We start from the raw sequence: 20804 nt of genomic DNA, 5'->3' as shown, positions 1-20804 counted from the left end.
TTTCTCTAACTCCACAGCAGAGTTTTAATAGCAAATTATTAAAATTTCTTAAGGATTGTTTTTAGGTGTGTGTGTGTGTGTGTGTATGTATGTATGTGTGTGTGTGTGTGTGTGTGTATATATATATATATATATATATATATATATATATATATATATACCTATACCTGTGTGTGTGGTATGTGCACTTGAGTGCAGGTACCCATAGCATCCAGAAGATGACGTTAGATCCTTGGAATCTGGAATACAAACAGATAATAGGTCCTGGGAATTGAACTCTAGCACTGTAGGAGCAGTGCATGCTCTTAACATCTGAGCCATCTCTCCAGCCCAAATTATTGATATATTTGAAATAGTGAAACCTTTCTCTGATTCTGTTACCATTATAAGGACTGTTGGAAGACAAATACCCAAAAGGATGTTTCCAGTTACTTTTATAATTAACAAAACTATCAAGTTCCTCAAGATATGAGTGAGACACATAGGAGACTGCAGGAATGGCATAAGGAAGATCAGAGTGGTATCCTAACTCTGGTGTAATTGGAATTCTAGCCTTTTCTTGCTGTCCACCCTGGGGAGAGGTTCAGGCTAGGGCACATAGGAAGCCTTTGTCAGTCACTAGTGTGAAGTACCCACTCTTCTGGCACAGAAGAATGCCAGAGACTGTTATTTGGGATCCCAGCATCTAGGACCTGAAACAGGCAGACAGAAAGGCTCTCAGGACCCCTAACGCAAGTGATTTGAGAGGCCTTGAAAAGGTGGGAGAAAATGAGAATGTTTCCTGTGATGTGTAGAGGATTTAATTGTTGGTGAGAAGCTTGAGGCTGTAAGCTGCAGTAGTGTGATGATCAGTTACTGGCCAGAACCTGTAATGCCTTTCCCTAGCCATTCCAGAAGACTTCAATTAGAAGATAAGCCTCTATGTCTTTGTACAAAACTAGCACAAAGGAACAGCTTTCAACATGTAAACAGTCCTTTAACAATAACTGCTTCAGCTCGCTCTTTAAAGCTTTCTTGTTAGGAAGAGAACTGCCTCGGAGGTGGTTTCCTCTGTATTTTTTGGATTACATGAAATCTTTGCCTTGCTTCCTTTCCAAGCATTAGGGGAGTTTGTGAGGATTGGCAGAGGCGGCACATTGGAACCTGAGACTGTAAATGAGTTCGGATCATGGCTAAGGTAACCTAGATCACTTAATGAGTGAGGTCCAGGGCGGCCTAGGTTTGAAGTGAAAGACAATAACAAAAGAAAAGTGTCCCCACCCCCACCTGTTTTCCCTTTCTATGTCATACTCAAAAGATAATGTTTTAAAATGTTTCTATTTCTGTTATCAACACTAGATTATTTAATTTTGTTTTCAGACAGGGTCTCATTGTGCAGCCCAGGATGACCTTGATTGAACTTGTAGCAACCCTCCTGCCTCTGACACCCACTGGCCAAGGTTACAGGTGTGAGCGACCACACCTGTCTGGTAGATTTCCTTCTAAGGAATCTATACCTAGCTTTCCCTTGACACTGCATGCTTCTACAGAGAACACAGCTGGAGTCAGGAAGATGGCTCCATCATTAAAGTTATTGCAAGTGTGAGGATTTGAGTTCCCCCAGACCTATGCCAAGCCAGGCACAATGGTCCGCACTTGGAATCCTGGCATTGGGAAGCAGAGATAGGTAGATCCCTGGGGCTCCTTGGCTAGCCACCCTCACCTAATTATCAGCTTCTTGGTCAAGGAGAGATCTTGTCTCAGAAAATGAGGGTGGCTCTTGAGAAATTATCTGAGAATGACCTCTGGTCTCCATAATACACATGCAGTCACACAGATGCACATATACATATACTTAGACTATCTCTAAAAGACAGTGGTTGAGTTAAGGATAATCTAGCTTTTTAAGGCTCTTTCAGAATGTTCAATGATTCTGTCAGTGTAATAAAATATTGGGAATATAGTCTTCTGGGTAATTGTCTTTGGATAATAGTTAAAAGTATGTTGTGTCTTTTTAAGAAGTGAGATTTTAGGTAGCTGGAAAGAAGACTCAATAGTTAAGAGCATTGACTGTTCTTAAAGAGGACTCCAGTTTGATTCCTAGCATCAGGTAGTGGCTTGATCCTAACTGTTTTTTCCAGTTAAAGGGGCTCTGATACCCTCTTCTGGCCTTCACAGGCACCAGCCATGCATATGGCACACAGACACCATGCAGGCCAAACACCCATACACATGAAATTGTAAAAGAAATTTTAAAAATGAGATTCAAGGTATTCAAAAGAATGCACATACTAACTTTGAAAAGCATTTCAGAGTTAGAGGTAAGAACCAGTACTTAACACAGTGGTTCTCAACCTTCCTAATGCGTTGGCCCTTTAGTACAGTTCCGCGTGTTGTGGGGCATGAGAACGCCCAGCCGTCAGATATTTTGTTGCTACTTCATGGCTGTAATTTTGCTACTGTCATGAATCTGATCTGCAGGATATCTGATGTGTGACTCCTAAAGGGCTCATGACATGAGAGCCAGTGACTTAGAGGAACTTAATATACTACAATTCCATTTGTTTATTTAAAAAAATAATTTTTGAAGTTACCCTACAGAGTGAGGAGTCTACAGAGTGAGGAGTACATAGAAAAACCCTATCTCAAAAAACAAACAAATGTAAAAAAAGTATTTTATGTACATTGCTGTTCTGCCTGAATGTTTGTCTATGAGAAGGTGTCAGGTCTCCTGGAACTGGGATTACAGACAGCTTTGAGCTGCCATGTGGGTGCTGGGAATTGAACCCAGGTCCTTCGGAAGAGCGGCTCGTGCTCTTAACTTCTGAGCCATTTCTTCAGTCCCGAAAAAATATTTCATAAGGGAAAAAAAAAATTGTAGAATTTTCCATAGAAAACCATTTAAGTGATTTCCTCTGGATGTAGGCGTGGGAGCCAGGGGTGGTGTGCCTTCCTATGATCCCAGCATTCAAGGTGTTGGAATCTGAGGTATATAACTGGGTTGTATGAGACCATTTCTATCAAATCACAGAGCTTGGGTTACACTTGAGTTCAGTCCCCCGATACCACAAACAAACAACCTTCTCTCCCCAACTCTCCCCCCCCAAAAACCCCACAAAACTTGGCACTAGAAATGGAGGAGAGAATTATTAGGTTTTTGTTTTTAAGATTTAAACAAAAATTTTATCTGTGTTTTGCTAGCTTTTCATGAATGTGCCTAGCATGTGTAATGGGTGCCCAGGGAGTCCAGATAGGGGGTATGGAATCATCTGGAACTAGAGTTACAGATGGCTGTGAACCTTCTTGTGGGTGCTGGGAATTGAACCCAGGTCCTCTGCAAGAGCAGCCAGTGCTTTTAACTGCTGAGCCCTCTCTGAATCCCTGAATCTTAGTTTTGTATACTGACATCTCTGAGCTTAAGTAACACACTTTAGAAATCCAGTGATTTTTGAAGACATACAGAATATACTTACTATAATGACTGACCTGTATGTGGCACTTCTCTTTGTGCTTGTGTATTTGTGCCATTCTAGTAACTCTGAAATAGCTACAGCATTTATCCTTATTTACAGATAAGGAAGGATACTGAGACACAAAGGCTAAGGCACCTGTCCAAGCATAAGCTGTTAACATTAGCATGGGCTGTGACTAACTTTACTCTGCACTCTTAACTGTGATGCTGGTGGCTGCCAAGTGAAGACATTCTGCCTTACAGTGGGAGTGGGGGCATTGTGCTTCAGGCTGTTGAGGCCTTGGCTGGGGTCACTTTTTTTTTTTTTTTTTTTTTTTTGGTTTTTCGAGACAGGGTTTCTCTGGGTAGTCCTGGCTGTCCTGGAACTCACTCAGTAGACCAGGCTGGCCTCGAACTCAGAAATCCGCCTTCCTCTGCCTCCCAAGTGCTGGGATTAAAGGCATGTGCCACCATGCCCGGCTGGGGTCACTTTTTAACTTAGCTAGGTGTGTCTTCTCAAGTTCCCGACGTTAAAGGTAGTGACTGTATATGTTTAAAGTGGAAAATAGAGTTGGCATGATGGCTTGGAAATCTTTTAGAAAAATGAGGAGCAGAAACCCAGGCACTGTGTCTACCACTCTCCTTTGATCAGATTTTCCAAGCACTTGTTGATTGTCTGAGTCTCTGTCTGCAGCCCTGGGTCCTCAGTGCTCCTGCCAGAGCATCCCTGGGCTTTGTTGGTTTTGTTTATTTTGCACAGTGGGCTGTCTACAAGAACCAATCTCATTGGTTTTTATAGACACTTGAAATCCTAGAAGCAGTGGGAGTAGGGGAAGATTGTTTATTCTCTCTTCCCCTCCCTCTAGAATATTTTACAGAGATCTAAATTTAGATGTGCTCTGGCACATTTGTATCCACTCCACGGGCACTCTAAATATTTAAACTCTTCGTGCTAAAGATCTCTCTTATCGATACTGGTTTTATGTGCTCCTCCTCGAATCATGCCCATCCTTACGTAGGTGTAGAATGAGGCCAGGTGCTGTTGTGTGCCTGTGTTGTTTGGAATTAATTGGTGATTTCAAGACTGCCAGCAAGGGGCAGAGGGCGGGCAGGCGGGGGAGCTGCCTTTGATGGAGAGGACTAGCTAACTCTTCAGTAAGTGAGCGTCTGCTGTTTGTCTGCAGTTACTGTGTTTAGTTCTGGCAGCTCTGGGAATTAGGCCCTCTGTCACAGCTCTGTATACTGGTGGCACTGAGTGAGGATGGGGGTGACGGGGTTGTTAGAGGCTGGAGTGCCGTTCCAGGCAGATGAGCTTTCCCTCCTGGGCCTGGTATCATTGACTCATTTGGGTGCATTTTAGGGTTTGAGGTAGTCTTTGGTGATTCTGACTGATCTGCTAAGGATTTAGAGATTTGACCCTGCTGACTTCTTAGATTACAGTTTGGAGGTTTTTGGGTTTGGGGGTGTGTGTGGAATTTTGTTTGCTTTTCCATCCCCCCCACCCCCCAGGCCAGCCTTGACCTCATTCTTTTTTGTTGTTGTTGTTTTGTTTTTTTCTATTTTTTTGTTTGTTTGTTTGTTTGTTTGTTTTCAAGACAGGGTTTCTGTGTAGTCCTGGCTGTTCTGGAACTCTAGACCAGGCTGGCTTCAAACTCAGAAATCCTCCTGCCTCTGCCTCCCTAGTGCTGGGATTAAAGGCGTGCGCCACCACTGCTTTTGACCTCATTCCTTTTTTTGTTTGTTTGTTTGTTTGTTTGTTTTTCGAGACAGGGTTTCTCTGTATAGCTCTGGCTGTCCTGGAACTCACTTTGTAGACCAGGCTGGCCTTGAACTCAGAAATCCGCCTGCCTCTGCCTCCCGAGTGCTGGGATTAAAGGCGTGTGCCACCATGCCTGGTGGTTTGACCTCACTCTTGATCATCATATTGCCCCAGATTCCCGAGTGCAAGTGTGAGCATTGCCTGACTGTTGGTCACTTTCCTAAAGTACAGTATTGTACAGAGGGAGCGTAGAGCATGTCTGTTGGTCACTTTCCTAAAGTACAGGATTGTACAGAGGGAGCGTAGAGCATGCCTTTTTTGTGAACTTGATTAATTAGTTACTGCTACTGATTCCTATTAAAATTTTAACCTTAATCATTCAACTTACTGGGCCAATAAGAACTTTCAAAACGTACAGATTATAAAGGCCCACCCTCTTTTCCTGTGGTCCCACCCCTTCAGCCATACTCTCAGGACTGCATGAAAACTCTAGAAAGTAGAGGTCTGGGAGATAAAGAGGGAAGGAACAACTTCACAAGGTACGTTTGGTGTAGAAGAGAAAGCCTTGAAAGAGTGAGCGCAAGGAGAGACACACATCTGTAGAACAGAGCCAGTGCTCCCCACCCCTCAGTTTTTAATTTATCTGGCTTTATTAAGGACCAGCTGCATGGTTGCATGTGCTGGATTTGGGAACTATTTGAGCGCTTTGGTAACATTCAGGTTTTCACGCCAGGGGCTTTTTCAGTTGTGTTAGTAGACAGTTGTACTGTTAAGATGAACTGGATGATGTTGCTATGTTAGATGTTGACTTAATTTTGTACAAAGGTACCTAAAGAGCTGAGGAATACTGTGGCACACATGGCAAGTGACTTTGTGTGTAACTGAAATGTTAAATATAACATCCTGTCTAGTAAAGGAAGAGGTATATAATTTTTGAAGGACAGCTTGAGGTTTCACCAAAGCATTGATTGGATACAAATTAAGCTTTAACCAAAAAGACAACTGTCTGGCTGGAGAGCACATCTTAAGTTTTAGATTTCTACCTTCTGAGTGCTTTAATGCAGGAATCCCTATGGGAGCATAAGAAAATGGACTCTGACTTTGTTCATGTTTATTTTCTTCAGAATACTTTGGCTTCTGTGTGAGGCAAGTCAGAATCCTTATCTGAACTCAGCATATGGACATCTGTGTGCACAGAAGGGATTTTGACCCTGCAGTAGTTATGACTTATTATCTGACCTGTCCAACAGGTTCCTGGGTGGAGCTACCCATGAACAGCAGCAATGGCAATGATAATGGAAATGGGAAGAATGGGGGGCTGGAGCACGTTCCTTCCTCGTCTTCCATCCACAATGGAGACATGGAGAAGATCCTTCTGGATGCACAGCATGAGTCGGGACAGAGCAGCTCAAGAGGCAGTTCTCACTGTGACAGGTAAGTAAAGCTCTGGGTGCTAAGTCAGGAGTTGAGTGGTTATAAAGCTACCTCTCATAAGGGGCAAGCTCATTGCTTAAATACTCATTAGCAGAATAGGCCTCCAGATTTATTGTAGCATACATGTTTAAACTGGACAGCTAGGGCAGGGATGATTGTACACACCTTTAATCTCAGTACTTGAGAGGTAGAGGCAGTAAGTTTGAGGTCAGCTCGATCTACATCTTGAGTCCCAGGCCAGTCAAGGCTGTATGGTGAGGTCTTGTCTCAAGAAAATTAAAAACAGTATAACTAATGGATAGGCACTGAGTTGCCCACCCTCATTGTCATTTTTATTCTCAGATTGAATTATTTTTAGTTGTTTATCAGTTTGAAATTGAATAGCAGATCAGCAAGGTGGTTAAGCACTTGTTGGTTGACCTGTTTCATCCTGGGTCCCCCATGGTGGAAGGAGAAAACTGACTTCTTCAAGTTGTCCTCTGGCTTCCACATACACACCCACACATGTCTACATACACAAACTAAATGCAATTTTAAAATGAACATAAAATTTAGTGTCATGAATGTTCTCTCAGAGTTCATCTGAGTTTATCCCATTTTCCTTTGTTTTTGAGCCCATATTGTGACTCACGGTGACAAGTCTCTCCCGTTCTAGACATCAGAAGCAGGGACCATGTGGCCTTTTTTTTTTTTTTTTTTTTTTTTAACCATTCTCAGTAACAGACTGGCACTGTTACTCAGTAACTGCTAGCTTACAGGACCTGCAAGTAGATGGCGGTTACAGCTATGTCTGTGCTATGTTGCTCGCAGTAAGCAGTGTACTGAAGGCATGCGGCATGAGTTTTCTCAGAGGAAGTGTTATTTACTTACATCTCTGTATGGCTCTTGCCTCTGAAAACCTAAGTCCATTCATTATTATTATTATGGTGAGGACTAAAAATACAGAAAGATGTAGGAAAGGAAAACAAGTGGTTAATTAATTTTCAGTTTGTGCTTTTTTTTCTTTCCTTTCCTGAGAAATTAGGATTAAATAACATTAGCAATTCTAAGCTCATATAGATATAACATACCTGTAGTCTCATCATTCAAGAGGCTGAGCAGTATTTCCACAAGGTGAAGGCCTGCCTGGACTACATAATAATACAATTTAATAACCCATCTCCACAAATGGAGAGAGATTGTTGGTGCGGTTCCTGGCACAGTGTTAGCCTCATAGGCTACTCAGGGCTGGTTCGTCTGCAGCTGACTGATAGTCACCACGGTGAAGATGCACATACCCAGGAAGAATATTGAGGATGTCTAAAAAGCAGCAGGGTGGGCAGGACTGGAGGAAGAGGTTGTGCATATTTGTCGTAGCTGTTTTTGTGTCTCATCTATAGCACATAGTTAATTTTTATCTGAGAAGTAGAGAAAGTAGTTAAATCACATCTGACCTTCTTGTATGCCTTATGTGACCCAGTTCTGTCTCCAAGGCAGCTGGAGGACAGGTTGGTTGGCTGTTTGGCACAGTGTACCCTGCCACCCCCGTGTCATCTCTGCCTTGTTGCTGAGTCTCCTGTCACAAGCAGAAGTGAGCACATATTTCTTTCTGAGTAGTTGCCGTTGGTTCTGGAGGCTGTAGCACTAGTCTGTTTTTCAGTAGTTTTGTTGGTTTGTTTTTTGAGGCAGGGTCTTTTACATAGCTCTGTCCTAGACCGGGCAACTCATAGAGATCTGCTTGTGTCTGCCTCCTTGGTGCTGGGATTAAAGGTGTGTCCCACCATGCCTGGCCAGAATAAAGTTTTTTGTATCCAGGGTCTTTGTCTTAGTTAGGGTTTTCTTATAAGAAACATTCACTTGGGGCTGGCTTACCAGTTCAGAGGTTCAGTCCATTATCATCAAGGAGGGAGCATGGCAGCGTCCAGGCAGGCTAAGAGATCAACATCTTGTTCCAAAGGCAAGCAGGAACAGACTGGCTTCCAGGAAGCTAGGATGAGGGTCTTAAAGCCCACACCCACAGTGACACACTACTACAACAAAGCCACACCTACTCCAACAGAGCCACACCTTCTAATAGTGCTACTCCTTGGGCTGAGCATATTCAAACCATCGTAGACTTGCTGAAGGATTTCAAGAGGTTTCTCTTTTTAGGTTCCTGAAGTTTCCCTCTGTAGACTATTTTTATACATGTGCAAGCATGAGACTGATCATTGGTACCATGTGTCCATTATACTTCACAGGGTACAAAGAAGTCACTTGCTTGCTGGACCTCTTATTTAGCTTACAATGTCAGTGATATGTGACATGGGCTATGAATTCATCTTCCCAGGGTCATCTTAGTTCAGGATCCTAAATAAGATGAGGAATGGCAAAGGGGCTCCCTGGCCAGCTAGTCCTGCTGGGACAGTGGGTCCAGGTCCAGTTAGAGGCACTACCTTACAAAATAAGATGGAGAACAAAGAGGAAAGTAGTGAGAGTCACTTTCAGCTTCTACAGAGATGTACACTTGAACCTGCATAGATGTGTACACCAAACACATAGCACAGCACTGCTACAAAATAGGTGCCTTCAAGATTTGTGTCATTTGACTTATAGTTGGTTATTAGGACATGTTTCTTGTGGGACCTACAATGTAGATGGAAGGATTCTTCAAATTGTTGGACATTAGCCCCAGCTGCTGTACATTTTCTTTTCTCCTTTTCCCTTTCATTTCTACCTCCCCTTCCCTACTTTTCTCTTGGTGCTGAGGACTGAACCCAATGCCTCTAGCCTGCTGGACATGAGTTGCTCTGGTGAGCTGCATCTCTAGCCCGCTTGTGACTCTGGTTTTGGAACTGTCCTGCCAAGTTGCACAGACTGGGTTTAAACTTGCTGTGTAGCCTGGGGAAGCATTGAACTTAAATTTCCTGACCCAGAGTCTAGAAAAACTGGGATTTCAGGCCTCCACCACTAGGCCTAGCCTGTTTTACAGATGTTTTATTTAAAAGTTATTCCATGCCAGATGTGGTAGTACACATCTTTAATCCCACCACGCCAGAGAGAGGAAGGTAGATCTCTAAGTCCTAGGACAGCCACTGCCATCAGTGGTGGTTAGAAGTTGTTCCTAGCGTTCCTTGTTTTGTGCTTTCTCCTGCCGACTCAGGGCAGTTTCTGAAAGCCCAGTATAGATTCGTCCTTAGAGCTTTTCCTTTGGCTGTCAGTGCAGGAGAAGCATATTACAGTGGATTAACAGGCTCCTTAGCTGAGCCTGAGTGGAGCTGGGTTCCAGGCCTGATGGCATTCTGAATCCTCAGGTGTAACCAGCTTACCGGTGAAGAAGGGAGTATTTCTCTAGCAAAGATTGGTGTCAGCAATGTAGTACTTCTGTGGGCTTACGGAAAAGCCCTCTTAAGTAGCAGTTCACTTTGACTGTCGGGTCTGGTCACAGTTGTATGTGGCTGGCCCTTGATGCCATCCATGGTGTTGTCATCACAAAGACGATAAATGTATATCATGCTTGTTTGATGTAAACTGTTTCTATTTCCATTTAAGACTCCTGTTAAAAATTTAATTGATTGTATATACTTGCCATATTTGTGCACATATGTGCCTTAGTTTGTTATATGTAGGTCAGGATTTTGCAGGGTTTCTGTGTAGCCCTGGCTGTCCTGGAACTCACTTTGTAGACCAGACTGGCCTCAAACTCAGGAACTCAGAAATCCACCTGTCTCTGCCTCCCGAGTGCTGGGATTAAAGGTGTGCACCACCACACCCGGCTATCTCTCCCTATACCTTAAGTAGGTTCAAGGAATCAAGTTCCCAGGCAAGCACCTCCACCCAATGAGCCATCTCACCTACCCATACATATATTTTTTAAAGATTTGTTTATTATTATATATAAGTACACTGTAGCTGTCTTCAGACACTCCAGAAGAGGGCATCAGATCTTGTTATGGGTGGTTGTAAGCCACCATGTGGTTACTTGGATATGAACTCGGGACCTCTAAAAGAGTAGTGAGTGCTCTTAACCACTGAGCCATCTCTCCAGCCCCCACATATTCTTTCTTGATGAGAAATACCTATTTCCTATAATTAAATTTAGACTTGGTTTTGGGTTTTTTGTTTGTTTTATGTTTGAGATGGGTTCTCTCTATGGAAGGTTGGCTGTCCTGGAACACCTGTGTAGACCAGATTGGCCTCAAATGCACTGAGTTCCACCTGCCTCTCCCTCTCAAGTACTGGGATTAAAGGTGTGTGTCACCATGCCCAGCTCCATAGCTAAAAATATTATGGATTGCAGTTGTTTACAGTTTTACTCTTTAATTTCTGGCTTAACAGGGGCATCTGTATTCCCATCTACTTATGCATTCAGTTTGTGGTGGTATCACATACTGTTTTAAGGTTTCTGTGCTGTAGAACATAGCCAAGAGAAACTTGAGGAAAAGGTTTGTTTAACCTTACAGTTTATAGTCCATCAGCAAGGGAAGTCATGGCAGGAACTCAAGACTTGGACCAAAGCAGAGGCCATGAGGAGCTGCTTACTGGCTTGCTTCTCCAGGCTTCTTTAGGCTGCTTTCTTAGAGCACCCGGGACCAGCAGCCCAGGGATAGCTCTGCTCACAGTGAGCCGGATCCTCCCACATCAATCATTAATCAAGAAAATTCACTATAGCCTGTCCACAGGCCAGTCTGATGGGCCTTTCCTCAATTGAGATTCCTGTTTACAAAATGAGTCCAGCTGTGTCAAATTGACATCAAGCTGACCAACACATGTATTGTGTAGCCTTTAAAAGCTGTAGCGTAGGCCGGGCAGTGGTGGTGCACGCCTTTAATTCCAGCACTCGGGAGGCAGAGGTAGGCGGATTTCTGAGTTTGAGGCAGCCTGGTCTACAAAGTGAGTTCCAGGACAGCCAGGGCTACACAGAGAAACCCTGTCTCGAAAAACCACCAAAAAAAAAAAAAAAAAAAAAAAAGCTGTAGCGTATACTCACAAGAGGATGGCAGCAAAAAGACACATCCTGACAGGACTGTAAGAGCAGTTTCTGCCTCACAGAAGTCTCTGAAGAGTCTGTGAAATGCTGAGGAGTTGTGTGTGCACAAAAGTGTTGAGAGAAAGTGTTGTGAGGTAATTCCATCAGAGAACACACACAAACATTCTTAGTGCCACACAGAAAGTTTATATTGCTGGTCGGTGGCTGTGCAAAGAGCTGGCCTCAGTCATACAGCCCCTGAACGTTATAATTCTTTGTCTTTTATGTACAAAACCCACATCCTGGTTGTCACACTTCAGTTAGCAAGCAGTGAAACTACAGAAGCCAAAAAAAAGCAGAGTTAATACATTTAGGGAATTTTCTTAGATCCTGGATTATGAATGAGGTTTTTTTTTTTGTTTTTTTGTTTTTTTAGATTAGGTCTTTGTTTCTGTTTTGACATGTGTTGGCTGGCTTTTAAAGTCAGAAGGATGCTTCTGACATGGCTTCAGTTGTGTTAAGGTCTGGGGGCTTGTTACAAAAGAACTCAGGCTGTTTGGATTGGACAGTGGTACAAGACAGTGTGATGCTTTTACATCCTCAGGCCGCCATATATTCCCTGGCTTTGTTGCTCTGAGGGCATGCATTACCACTGACAGAGTCTGAGCATTCTGCATGATTACTCCATTAGATTCACCACTTACTCTCACATACGATTCGCTTACTTGGTGTTAGATAGACTTTCAGATTTGTTCCTGTTTCCAAGCTATCAGTTTTCTGTTTTCCAATAAAGTCTTAAGATACGAAATCAAGAATTAAAACTACTGGGAAGGCTCGCTAGATGGCTCAGTTGGTAAAAGGGGTTACTGCCAAGCCTAATGACTTTTTGAGTTCTATTTCCAGGAGCCCACATGGTGGCAGGGGACAGTAGACTCCCAATTGTCCTCTGACCTTCCCAAGTGTGCCAGGCAGGACACATGTGCAGCCACACAGAGAGACATCTATGTGCAGAAAAATAACTAAAGTGTAAAAAACAAACAAAAACTAATGACTAAGTTTTCTCTCTTAGCCCTTCACCACAAGAAGATGGGCAGATCATGTTTGATGTTGAGATGCATACCAGCAGGGACCATAGCTCTCAGGTAGGTGTGTGTTTTACTTTGATTTGGAAAATATGTAAGAGTCTCTCATGTTTCTTGGCTGAAAACTGGGGCTGGGCTCCAAACCTGATTGCATTCTGACGAGTCAGCACTGAGTAGTTTGCCATTGGCATGTTTACTGCAGAGTCGGGGAGAATATCTGTGAGCTCATGGAGCTGTCACTTTGACTGTCGTGCTGCTCACAGTTGTACAAGGCTGGCCCCTGATATGCTGCATTCTTACCAGCAAGCATAAAGACAGTGAGTGGGAGGTAGGACTTCCTTGTCCTTGCCCTTGTCTCCTGGTTCAGGTGTCTGTCTGAGGGAGGCCTGCAGACACCCTGTTCGTGTTGTTCTCTGCTGTGTGAGCGTAGGCACCTGTGCTGCGTGCCTGGTATGGGTTCTAGTCTTCTGTCTGACTGCACAGTTTCCCCACATCTCATTGGTTTCCCTCTTGCTGTTTTCTGATGCTGGAAAATCCATGTGCTCAACACTGGCTTATGTAAGCTCACTTCAGCTGCTCAAATGCTGAAACTTGGAATACCAGTTTCCTCTGTGATACACTTTATTGGATAAAGAAGATTTATGGTAAATGGCTGAAATGTGAGTGAGTTTGGCCACATGCAGGATGGTATACCTGGTGTGGAAAAAGCACATGGAGTTCATAGCAAAGGCATCCCCAGGACAGAAGAGAGCAGGGAGCTGATGCTCTGCTGTGTGTGTTCTTCAGTCCGTGTGCCTTTTGTTTAGACATTTTCAAAGAGTGTCTTCGGGTGCTTGGTTGGAAGCTCCATAGACATACTCTGGAGGGAAAGCACTGGCAGTTCAGTAGGCCCTGCCCCAGGAGCCATGCAGCTTGTACAGAGCCCAGAGTACGGACACCAGGGGTCAGGCAGATACAGTCACCGAATTTAACTGTGATTTTAGGATGAATGCAGTCATAAAATTAAAAAGAAATCTGTTAAATTCAGGATAGTTTATGATATTCTGACAGATTGTCAGTGAAATTGACCTTAAGCAGGGGTCAAGCCATGCTGATGGACTCACCAGCAGGGACAGCATTGGTTTTGGCACAGTAGCATATGCTTCTAAAGACAAGGTTGGGTCTCTGGGAGTAGATGCTTTATATTGCCCTTTTAAAATTGAAGAAACAATTGAAAATCACCAGGGATTAGGAAAATGATATTTCATGAGTAAGAAAGTTTAATGTTAGAAAGTTAAGAACAGTTGACTGAGGCTGTCTCTTCTTTATGTGCACCTGTGAGGAATAGCTGGTGCCATGCTCCAGCTCTGTCCAGAGAAGTGAGGAAAAACACTGGGTGCTTCCCAGTCTCACTGGGTGCCTGAGTTTATGTAAACAAAACAAACCTGAAAACTTCACACTTTAGCACTGTAATGTTTTCAATCCAGTTAGGGGAAATGGGGAGAGAGACACTTTGTCCTCATATAGTTATCACCTAAGATGACAATGTAAGTCAGTGTTGGAGTCAGGACTGAAAGTAAATCCAAGTCCATGATCTATCTAGTCCTTCCACTGAAACTAACCTCTGAAGGGAATTAGTCCTAGGAGAGCTTGCTGGGCACACAGATAAACTTGACAGGACTGCAGAGCCATGGGGTGGGAATTCCTAAGCTGGCACAGCTAAGGGCAGAGCGTTGTTCTTACTGGTAGGGTGATGGTACTCATGAGGCCCCATTGTGTAGCAAGAATCAGTCACAGTCCCATGCAGACACTGTTGTTGTTCAGAATGGGTCCAGCGCAGAACTGAGATCTTTAGAAATAGCTTCTTTCTTATCTTGTGAGACTATGGTTAATTTGTACGTGGATACAGGCCTGTAGCTTACTATCCCTGTTTAGAGACTTTAAAAGGAAGAGTTAACTGAGTGTAAGATAAGGACTGACCCCTCCCTGGACTGTGAGGTGGTTAAGATAGTTGACTGGAAGCATGTCCAGGGAAGAGCAAAGCATGAGTCCTATGTGGTTAGATGAGATGCCCTTTTGCCATATTCTTTAGTCACAGGACGATGGTTTAAAATCTCAAAATGAACCAAGCATAGTGTTAAGGACTATATTGCAGTTTCTGGACTCAGGAGGCTGAGAATCATGAGATCTGAAGGGCAGCCTATGTTTTAAAGAATGTTTGAGGCCAGCCTGGAGTGCGGTGAGGCTGTCTCACCATCCCCTCTCCAAAACCCTGGGATTGACAAATTTCAGACAATAAAAGAAATGCAGGATCATATAAATATTAGAGTTTAAGGTTAGAAATGTGTTTGTAGACTAAAAAAACTATATGAATCCAATGGTAACTTTGCTTTATTCCCCTGGAGGAAACCTCATCGTATTAGAAAATTCAGAGCACAGTTCTCACTGTTTGTACTCTGAAAAGAATAAAATATTAACTGGTTAAAAAATACCTAAGCTAAACCAGAAAGCAGGAGTTCTGGGAGGCCAAAGGAGGAACTAAGAACAAACTACCATGTGGCTAGAGTGCAGTTACTGAGACAAAACTCTTGCCTAACATGTGGGAGGCCCTGGGTTTAAGTCTCCAGCATTGCTGAAACCAAACCAAAAGAACAGGGGACCAGCAAGACAGCCTGAGTTCCACCCCCACATTGCAGCCCCAGCACCCACATGGTGGAAGGAGTAAGTCAGCTTCTGCAGTTGACCTGTGGCTTCTACACGTCATAAAAAAAAAAACAAAAAACAAAAAATAAAAACAAAAGAATAACCTATAGAGGCTGGTGAGGTGGCTCAGTTGTTAAGAGCACTGGCTGCTCTTCCAGATGTTCTGAGTTCAATTCCCAGCAACCACATGGTGGCTAACAACCATCTGTAATGAGATCCAATGCTCTCTTCTTTCTGGTGTGAATGAAGACAGTGACAGTTTACACACATACATAAAATAAATAAATCTTTTAAAAAAAAATGAAAAAGAAAGAGAAAGAACCTGAAGACTCATAAATGGTGTGCACATATGCTGCTCCTGCTTGCCGAATGACTGCTGATTGGTTTCTGCCTGAGGATGATCTCAGGGTTGTTCCACAGAGCCAGCTCATGCTTCTGAGTAAGCTCAGTGCCTGCTGGGAAAAGCTCCGTCTTAAATGCTGCATTGTGTGTGTTAGTGGAATCTGCCAACTTCAGCAGAACTAGATAAGGACCGTGCTGACAAAGGGACGCAAACATCCCCTGAGCTTTTGGCTTGGATATGGTAGTAAAGGGGTGTTATGTGTAGAGCCAGGCTCACGCTCCCAGACACCTGAGTCACAATGAGCTGGGGCTGTGGGGAAAGCGTCCTGTGAACAGGCCAGGTGGCTTCAGCTATCAGTCAGAATCAGAGTTTTGAGGCTCCGGTTTGGAGTCACAGCCTCACATTCCTTTGAAACTGAATAAATACAACTAATGTGTCATTTTTAGGGATTTTTCATCTCTTCGTTTCTGTTAAAAGAGTTTTCCAGACATGGTAGCTCAAGTCTATAATCCCAGCACTTGGGAGATGAAAGGCCAGCGGGCCCCATAGTGAATTCCAGGTCAGCCTAGGCTACAGAATGAGGTGCTGTCTCAGAAACACAAAACAAGAAAAAGCTTGTGGAAATGTAACGGGGTTTTTTTCTGGCCTGAAAGCTTAGGTTATCACTAACAATCAAAAGAATATTTTTCATTTATTTATTGCAATAGATGTTAACTTCTGGCTCACTTCAAAATAGCTTATTCCAGAAAAACTTGACTAACATGTTTTCAAAATTTTGAGAAATGTTCATCTTTAAAAAAAAAAATCTTTCAGAGAGTAAGAAACCTGGCCTTTGGAGCAACTTGCCTGGGTTAGAAAACAGTGGTCTCCCCCTTTAGTTACGAGGCCCTCAGTAAGGCACACAAGCCCTGTCCTCATTCGTAGAGTGGAATGCAGATTCTGTTTGGAATTGACCGTGGGAAAGTTTAATGAGTGACATTGGCTTTAGTAGATGCTGGTCTCAGGTGGTCGGCAGCTTCATGATTTACCACATCCCTTTGCTAACTTTCTCACAGATTTAATTTGTTCCCATCTCCTTTTTGGTATGTTTATTTTAAATGCAGTTGAAAATATGTACAGCATAGGAAGTTTAATGTTGAGAAGGGTACAGTGAAATACTACATGTGCATCCTCGGGTTCAACAGCACCAACTCCACAGCATTGCCACAGAGCATTGCCTGCAGAGGCCTTTGCCAGGGTTACAGTCTGTGCTTTGGTTTTAGAAAACAGGTTGTTTCCTCCATTAAAATCACCAACACACAACTTTGTATTTAGTTTGTTTTTGTAGTAAAAAGAATTGGTCTTTTCTGTGTTTCTCTTGTTTCTTTCTTCTCACTGTTTAATTCTTTTTAGTCAGAAGAAGAAGTTGTAGAAGGAGAAAAGGAAGTTGAGGCTTTGAAGAAAAGTGCAGACTGGGTATCAGACTGGTCCAGTAGACCTGAAAACATCCCACCCAAGTAAGTTACTGCATGTGTCTGCGAGGGCAGGCGGGCGGTGTGCTTTCTGTGTTCGTGTGGAGGGGCTGGCTCAGGCCCGGCATCTGCAGCACTTGTGGTCTGATTCCAGCCTCTGAACTTCTTCCCCAGAGAGTTCCATTTCAGGCACCCTAAACGTGCTGCATCTCTAAGCATGAGGAAGAGTGGAGCCATGAAGAAAGGGGGCATTTTCTCTGCAGAGTTCCTAAAAGTCTTCATCCCATCTCTCTTCCTTTCTCATGTGCTGGCCTTGGGGCTGGGGTAAGTACCCTGATGGAGCCATCGTGTGACTTAATGGGAATAGGCAGCAAGGCAGTCAAAAGAAAGGAGCCAGCATTATTTATCTTTTATGAGTTATTTAGAATTTGGCTAATTGTGAGTAATGTATAAATTATTAAATGTAAATGTAGGAGTAAATGAAAATGCTGCCCTCCCTTCCCCAGATGGTAAAACACCATTGTGGATCGTGATTCTGGAATACACTGGTAGGCTGCTATGGGTTCTGTCTTTGTCTTTTAAACTTTGTGGCATTTATTTAAAAGTCAGCCAGTATTTCCCCTAATTCATTAACTTGTGGCATGTCTTTTCAATTAATAGCTTTCCCCCTTGATTTTAATATTTAAGAAAACACACTTCTGAAATATTTTAGTTTGTAAGCATTAGCTTAATTAATATTAGTTTCAAGTCCTACCTACTATGCTTTGAGCATGCCCAGTGAGTCTTTCTGTGTCTGATGCATGGAAAGTGGATCATTGCTGGTCTTGCTATGAGTGGCTCAGCATAGCAGAGGGAAGTACCTGCTCTGGAGCATGGGCAGGTGTGCATCTTCCACTGTCTCTCCTGTAGAGGATCTGTTGCTACAGACAGGGCCAGTATTCACAGACAGCTAAGTGAGAGGCGCTTGTGGAGGAAACAGGATAGGAGAATGTGGAGCTTGGGAGGACTCGTAATGCCTGCCAACTATTCAGTTCATTTACCACAAAAGCTTGGCTTGGGGGCCTTGCAGTATTTCTTGCTTTCATGAATCTTTAAGCTTTTTTGTTGCTTTAATTGAATTTAACTCTTGCCACAGAAAATGTTTTAAAGGGGCCTTAAAAATTGCTGTTATATTGTTGAGGATTTTGCAGCCTGTTTTTCTTGGCGGTTTTTTGCTCTTGCTGTTGAAAGGGTCGTGTTTTTGCCTGGTATTGGGAAGCCATGTCAGATCCCATCTTAAAAACACTGGCTCTGTGACCACCATCTCTCTAGATTTGAAGTAGCAAGAGAACATTTTATCCAAAAGGAATTAGTTGGAGGCTGGGGAGTGCTCTGCTTTGGGTTTGGAAGGGCTCTCACGTTCTTAGCCTGACCTGGCTTAGCATCACTGCCCGTGAGCTTTCCAGTCCTGACTTAAAGAGGAAACAGAATCCATGTAGCCATTTGCTCTGAGCTCATCAGGGGCATGTAGCTCAGTTGGAGCATGCTGCTTTAACTGGTAGAGGAAGCGTGGTTGGGTAGTCTGGGAAGTGTGCACAGAGACTTTCAGGGCTGTCCCAGCTTGTCAGCAGAGATCGCCCTAGAACATGATACACTCTGCTTCCTTACAGCATCTATATTGGAAAACGACTGAGCACACCTTCTGCCAGCACCTACTGAGGGAGACGAAAAGCCCCTGGAAATCCGTGTGACCTGTGAAGTGGTTATTGTAGTTTGAATTTGAGACCTATTGTAAGCATGATCCCCACCTACAACCCTATTTTTACATACCCAATTCCAGTAACTCTCAAATCCAGTATTTTACTCAAACTCTGTTGGGGCATTTTACTAATAACCTTGTTCCCTTTTTGGCCTGTAAGACACTTTAGAGTTTCCTAACAGAGTTTACTGTTGTTTAGAAATTTGCAAGGGCTTTTTTTCAGCAATGCCACCAGCAGATTATAATCTTGTCAACAGTGCATTGTCTCCTCTTAGTACCACCAGTCACCTGCATCATTCATGCTAGAAGCTGTGTTCTAGCCATGCAGTTACATCTCTTTCTAAATGAGGTCAGGTTTGCAAATAATACTATAAAAGCTTTGTTTAGTCTTTGTTTTGTTTTCCAGGACAAAAACAAGCTTCCCTAAGCTTGAATTTATAGTTATAAAATGAAAACAAAACCAAAAAAAAAAGCAAGACACAAGGAAAAAATATCCTGGGCAATAAAAATTACTTTGAAACCAGCTCCAGAGCCACTCTTTTCCTAAGCCTCCTGTGCCTCCTTCAGTTTGTAGGAGGCAGCCTGTGTGAGTGACAGACAGGAAACAGAAGAGTAGAACATACTGGCAGAGTTTAACATTAGAATATTGCTGTCTTTTCTACGATAGAGAATCTTTATTTGTAAGGAATGTTTCAGGCCTAGACATACATAAAACTTACTTTTGAGGTTTTTGTGCGTTTAGTATTTTCATGTGTTACCTGCATGTGAATTTCTCATGACTTTGTTTTTCTAGTTTCTTTCTTTTTCTCTCAGAAGAGACTTGGAACGAGTCTGATTTGTGGTGTTAACGGAGGCTTCTTGTTTTAGGGAGCTTTGCTTACACTCTGGAGCCTTTACACTCTGAAGAAGAACTTCAGGGTTAGTCCAAGTACTTGTGTAACTTGGAAAAGTAGACTTGGGTTGTGGGAACAGTTGATAAAGTTCTGGAAAGATGCCATTCATTCTACAGTCTTCCCCAGGTGTCCCTAGTCTCTCCCAGGCACCTGTGATTTTCTCACATGGGTGTCTTCTCAGTTCTGTCAAATTCCTGATGTTCTGCAATACTCAGAAAATTCTTTGAATGGCAGACTTTCTTTTGTCTGTTTCTAAAATGTGAAGCTTTAGGACCAAATTGTTAGACAGCATCAGGATTGCAGATTATCTCAAGTAGATTTTGTTAGAGTTCAGAGCACAGCATCACTCTGAAGAAGTCTGTCTTATAAATAAATAATTACTGTTTAAGATGTACACTTTGCTATAGTTACAGAACCATTGTGAATTTCAAAGCTAGCAACCTACACGGTGCACCAGGTTGACTTGAATAAATTTGGCAACCAGGTTTGCCAGCGTGCAGAAACTAACTCCTCTCTCACATAAAGGCTTATAAAATTGGTGTGTTGTATGGAAATGGAAAGGAAGTTAGATAAGAAGACATTTCTGTCTTTTTCAAGAACATGACTGTTTATCTTTAAGAAAGATAAAATATATATCCAAAATAATCGTGTGAGTATTTTCTCTCTGGCATATTTAATATCTACACGATTTGTGAGCTACTTCTGCCCCTTTCCTTTTTTGCTCTTAAACCTGGTGACGCTTGATCTGCCTTCTCACCTATTACTTCAAGTGTTTATACTTGAGCTTCTTAGGAAGAAAGTAAATCTGATGGCCTGTTGTTTTGTTGTAGTTGTTTTGAAACGCCGAAATCAAACTGTCAAGGCTGCTGAGGCTATATTCCAGCACAGTTTGCAGCGCTGATGTTTGAGCTGGCAGAGCAGAATCACTCTTGAAGCGCTTGCTCTTACAGGCAGACATCACCTTCTCTCTAAATTCAGTAGCAGTTTCATCGACAGTGCCATTGAACTATGGGAACATGTCTGATTTTCTTTCAACATTAAAACTGAAGTTAGTTTTGCCATTTT

The 20804-nt window shown here is 42.9% G+C and overlaps 1 protein-coding gene across 2 annotated transcripts in view; it reads left to right on the top strand.

Moving 5' to 3' along the window:
• Positions 1-19369, top strand: part of Bnip3l (BCL2 interacting protein 3 like) — a 22280-nt gene extending 2911 nt beyond the window's left edge. Inside the window, exons 2-7 of one of the 2 annotated variants that reach the window (XM_021203447.2) lie at positions 6440-6623; positions 12620-12692; positions 17050-17153; positions 17283-17432; positions 17615-17656; positions 18758-19318. In XM_021203447.2, coding sequence (XP_021059106.1) covers positions 6440-6623; positions 12620-12692; positions 17050-17153; positions 17283-17432; positions 17615-17621 — 518 coding nt within the window. In that variant the 3' untranslated portion in view covers positions 17622-17656; positions 18758-19318. Of the gene's footprint in view, positions 1-6439; positions 6624-12619; positions 12693-17049; positions 17154-17282; positions 17433-17614; positions 17657-18757 lie in introns of both variants that reach the window. The other variant, XM_021203446.2, reaches the window with a different exon arrangement.
• The last annotated feature ends 1435 nt before the right edge of the window (positions 19370-20804 follow it).

Source organism: Mus pahari, chromosome 8 (assembly GCF_900095145.1).
Source record: "Mus pahari chromosome 8, PAHARI_EIJ_v1.1, whole genome shotgun sequence".
NCBI classification, from domain to species: Eukaryota; Metazoa; Chordata; class Mammalia; order Rodentia; family Muridae; genus Mus; species Mus pahari.
This window is presented reverse-complemented; position numbering and strand designations above follow the sequence as displayed.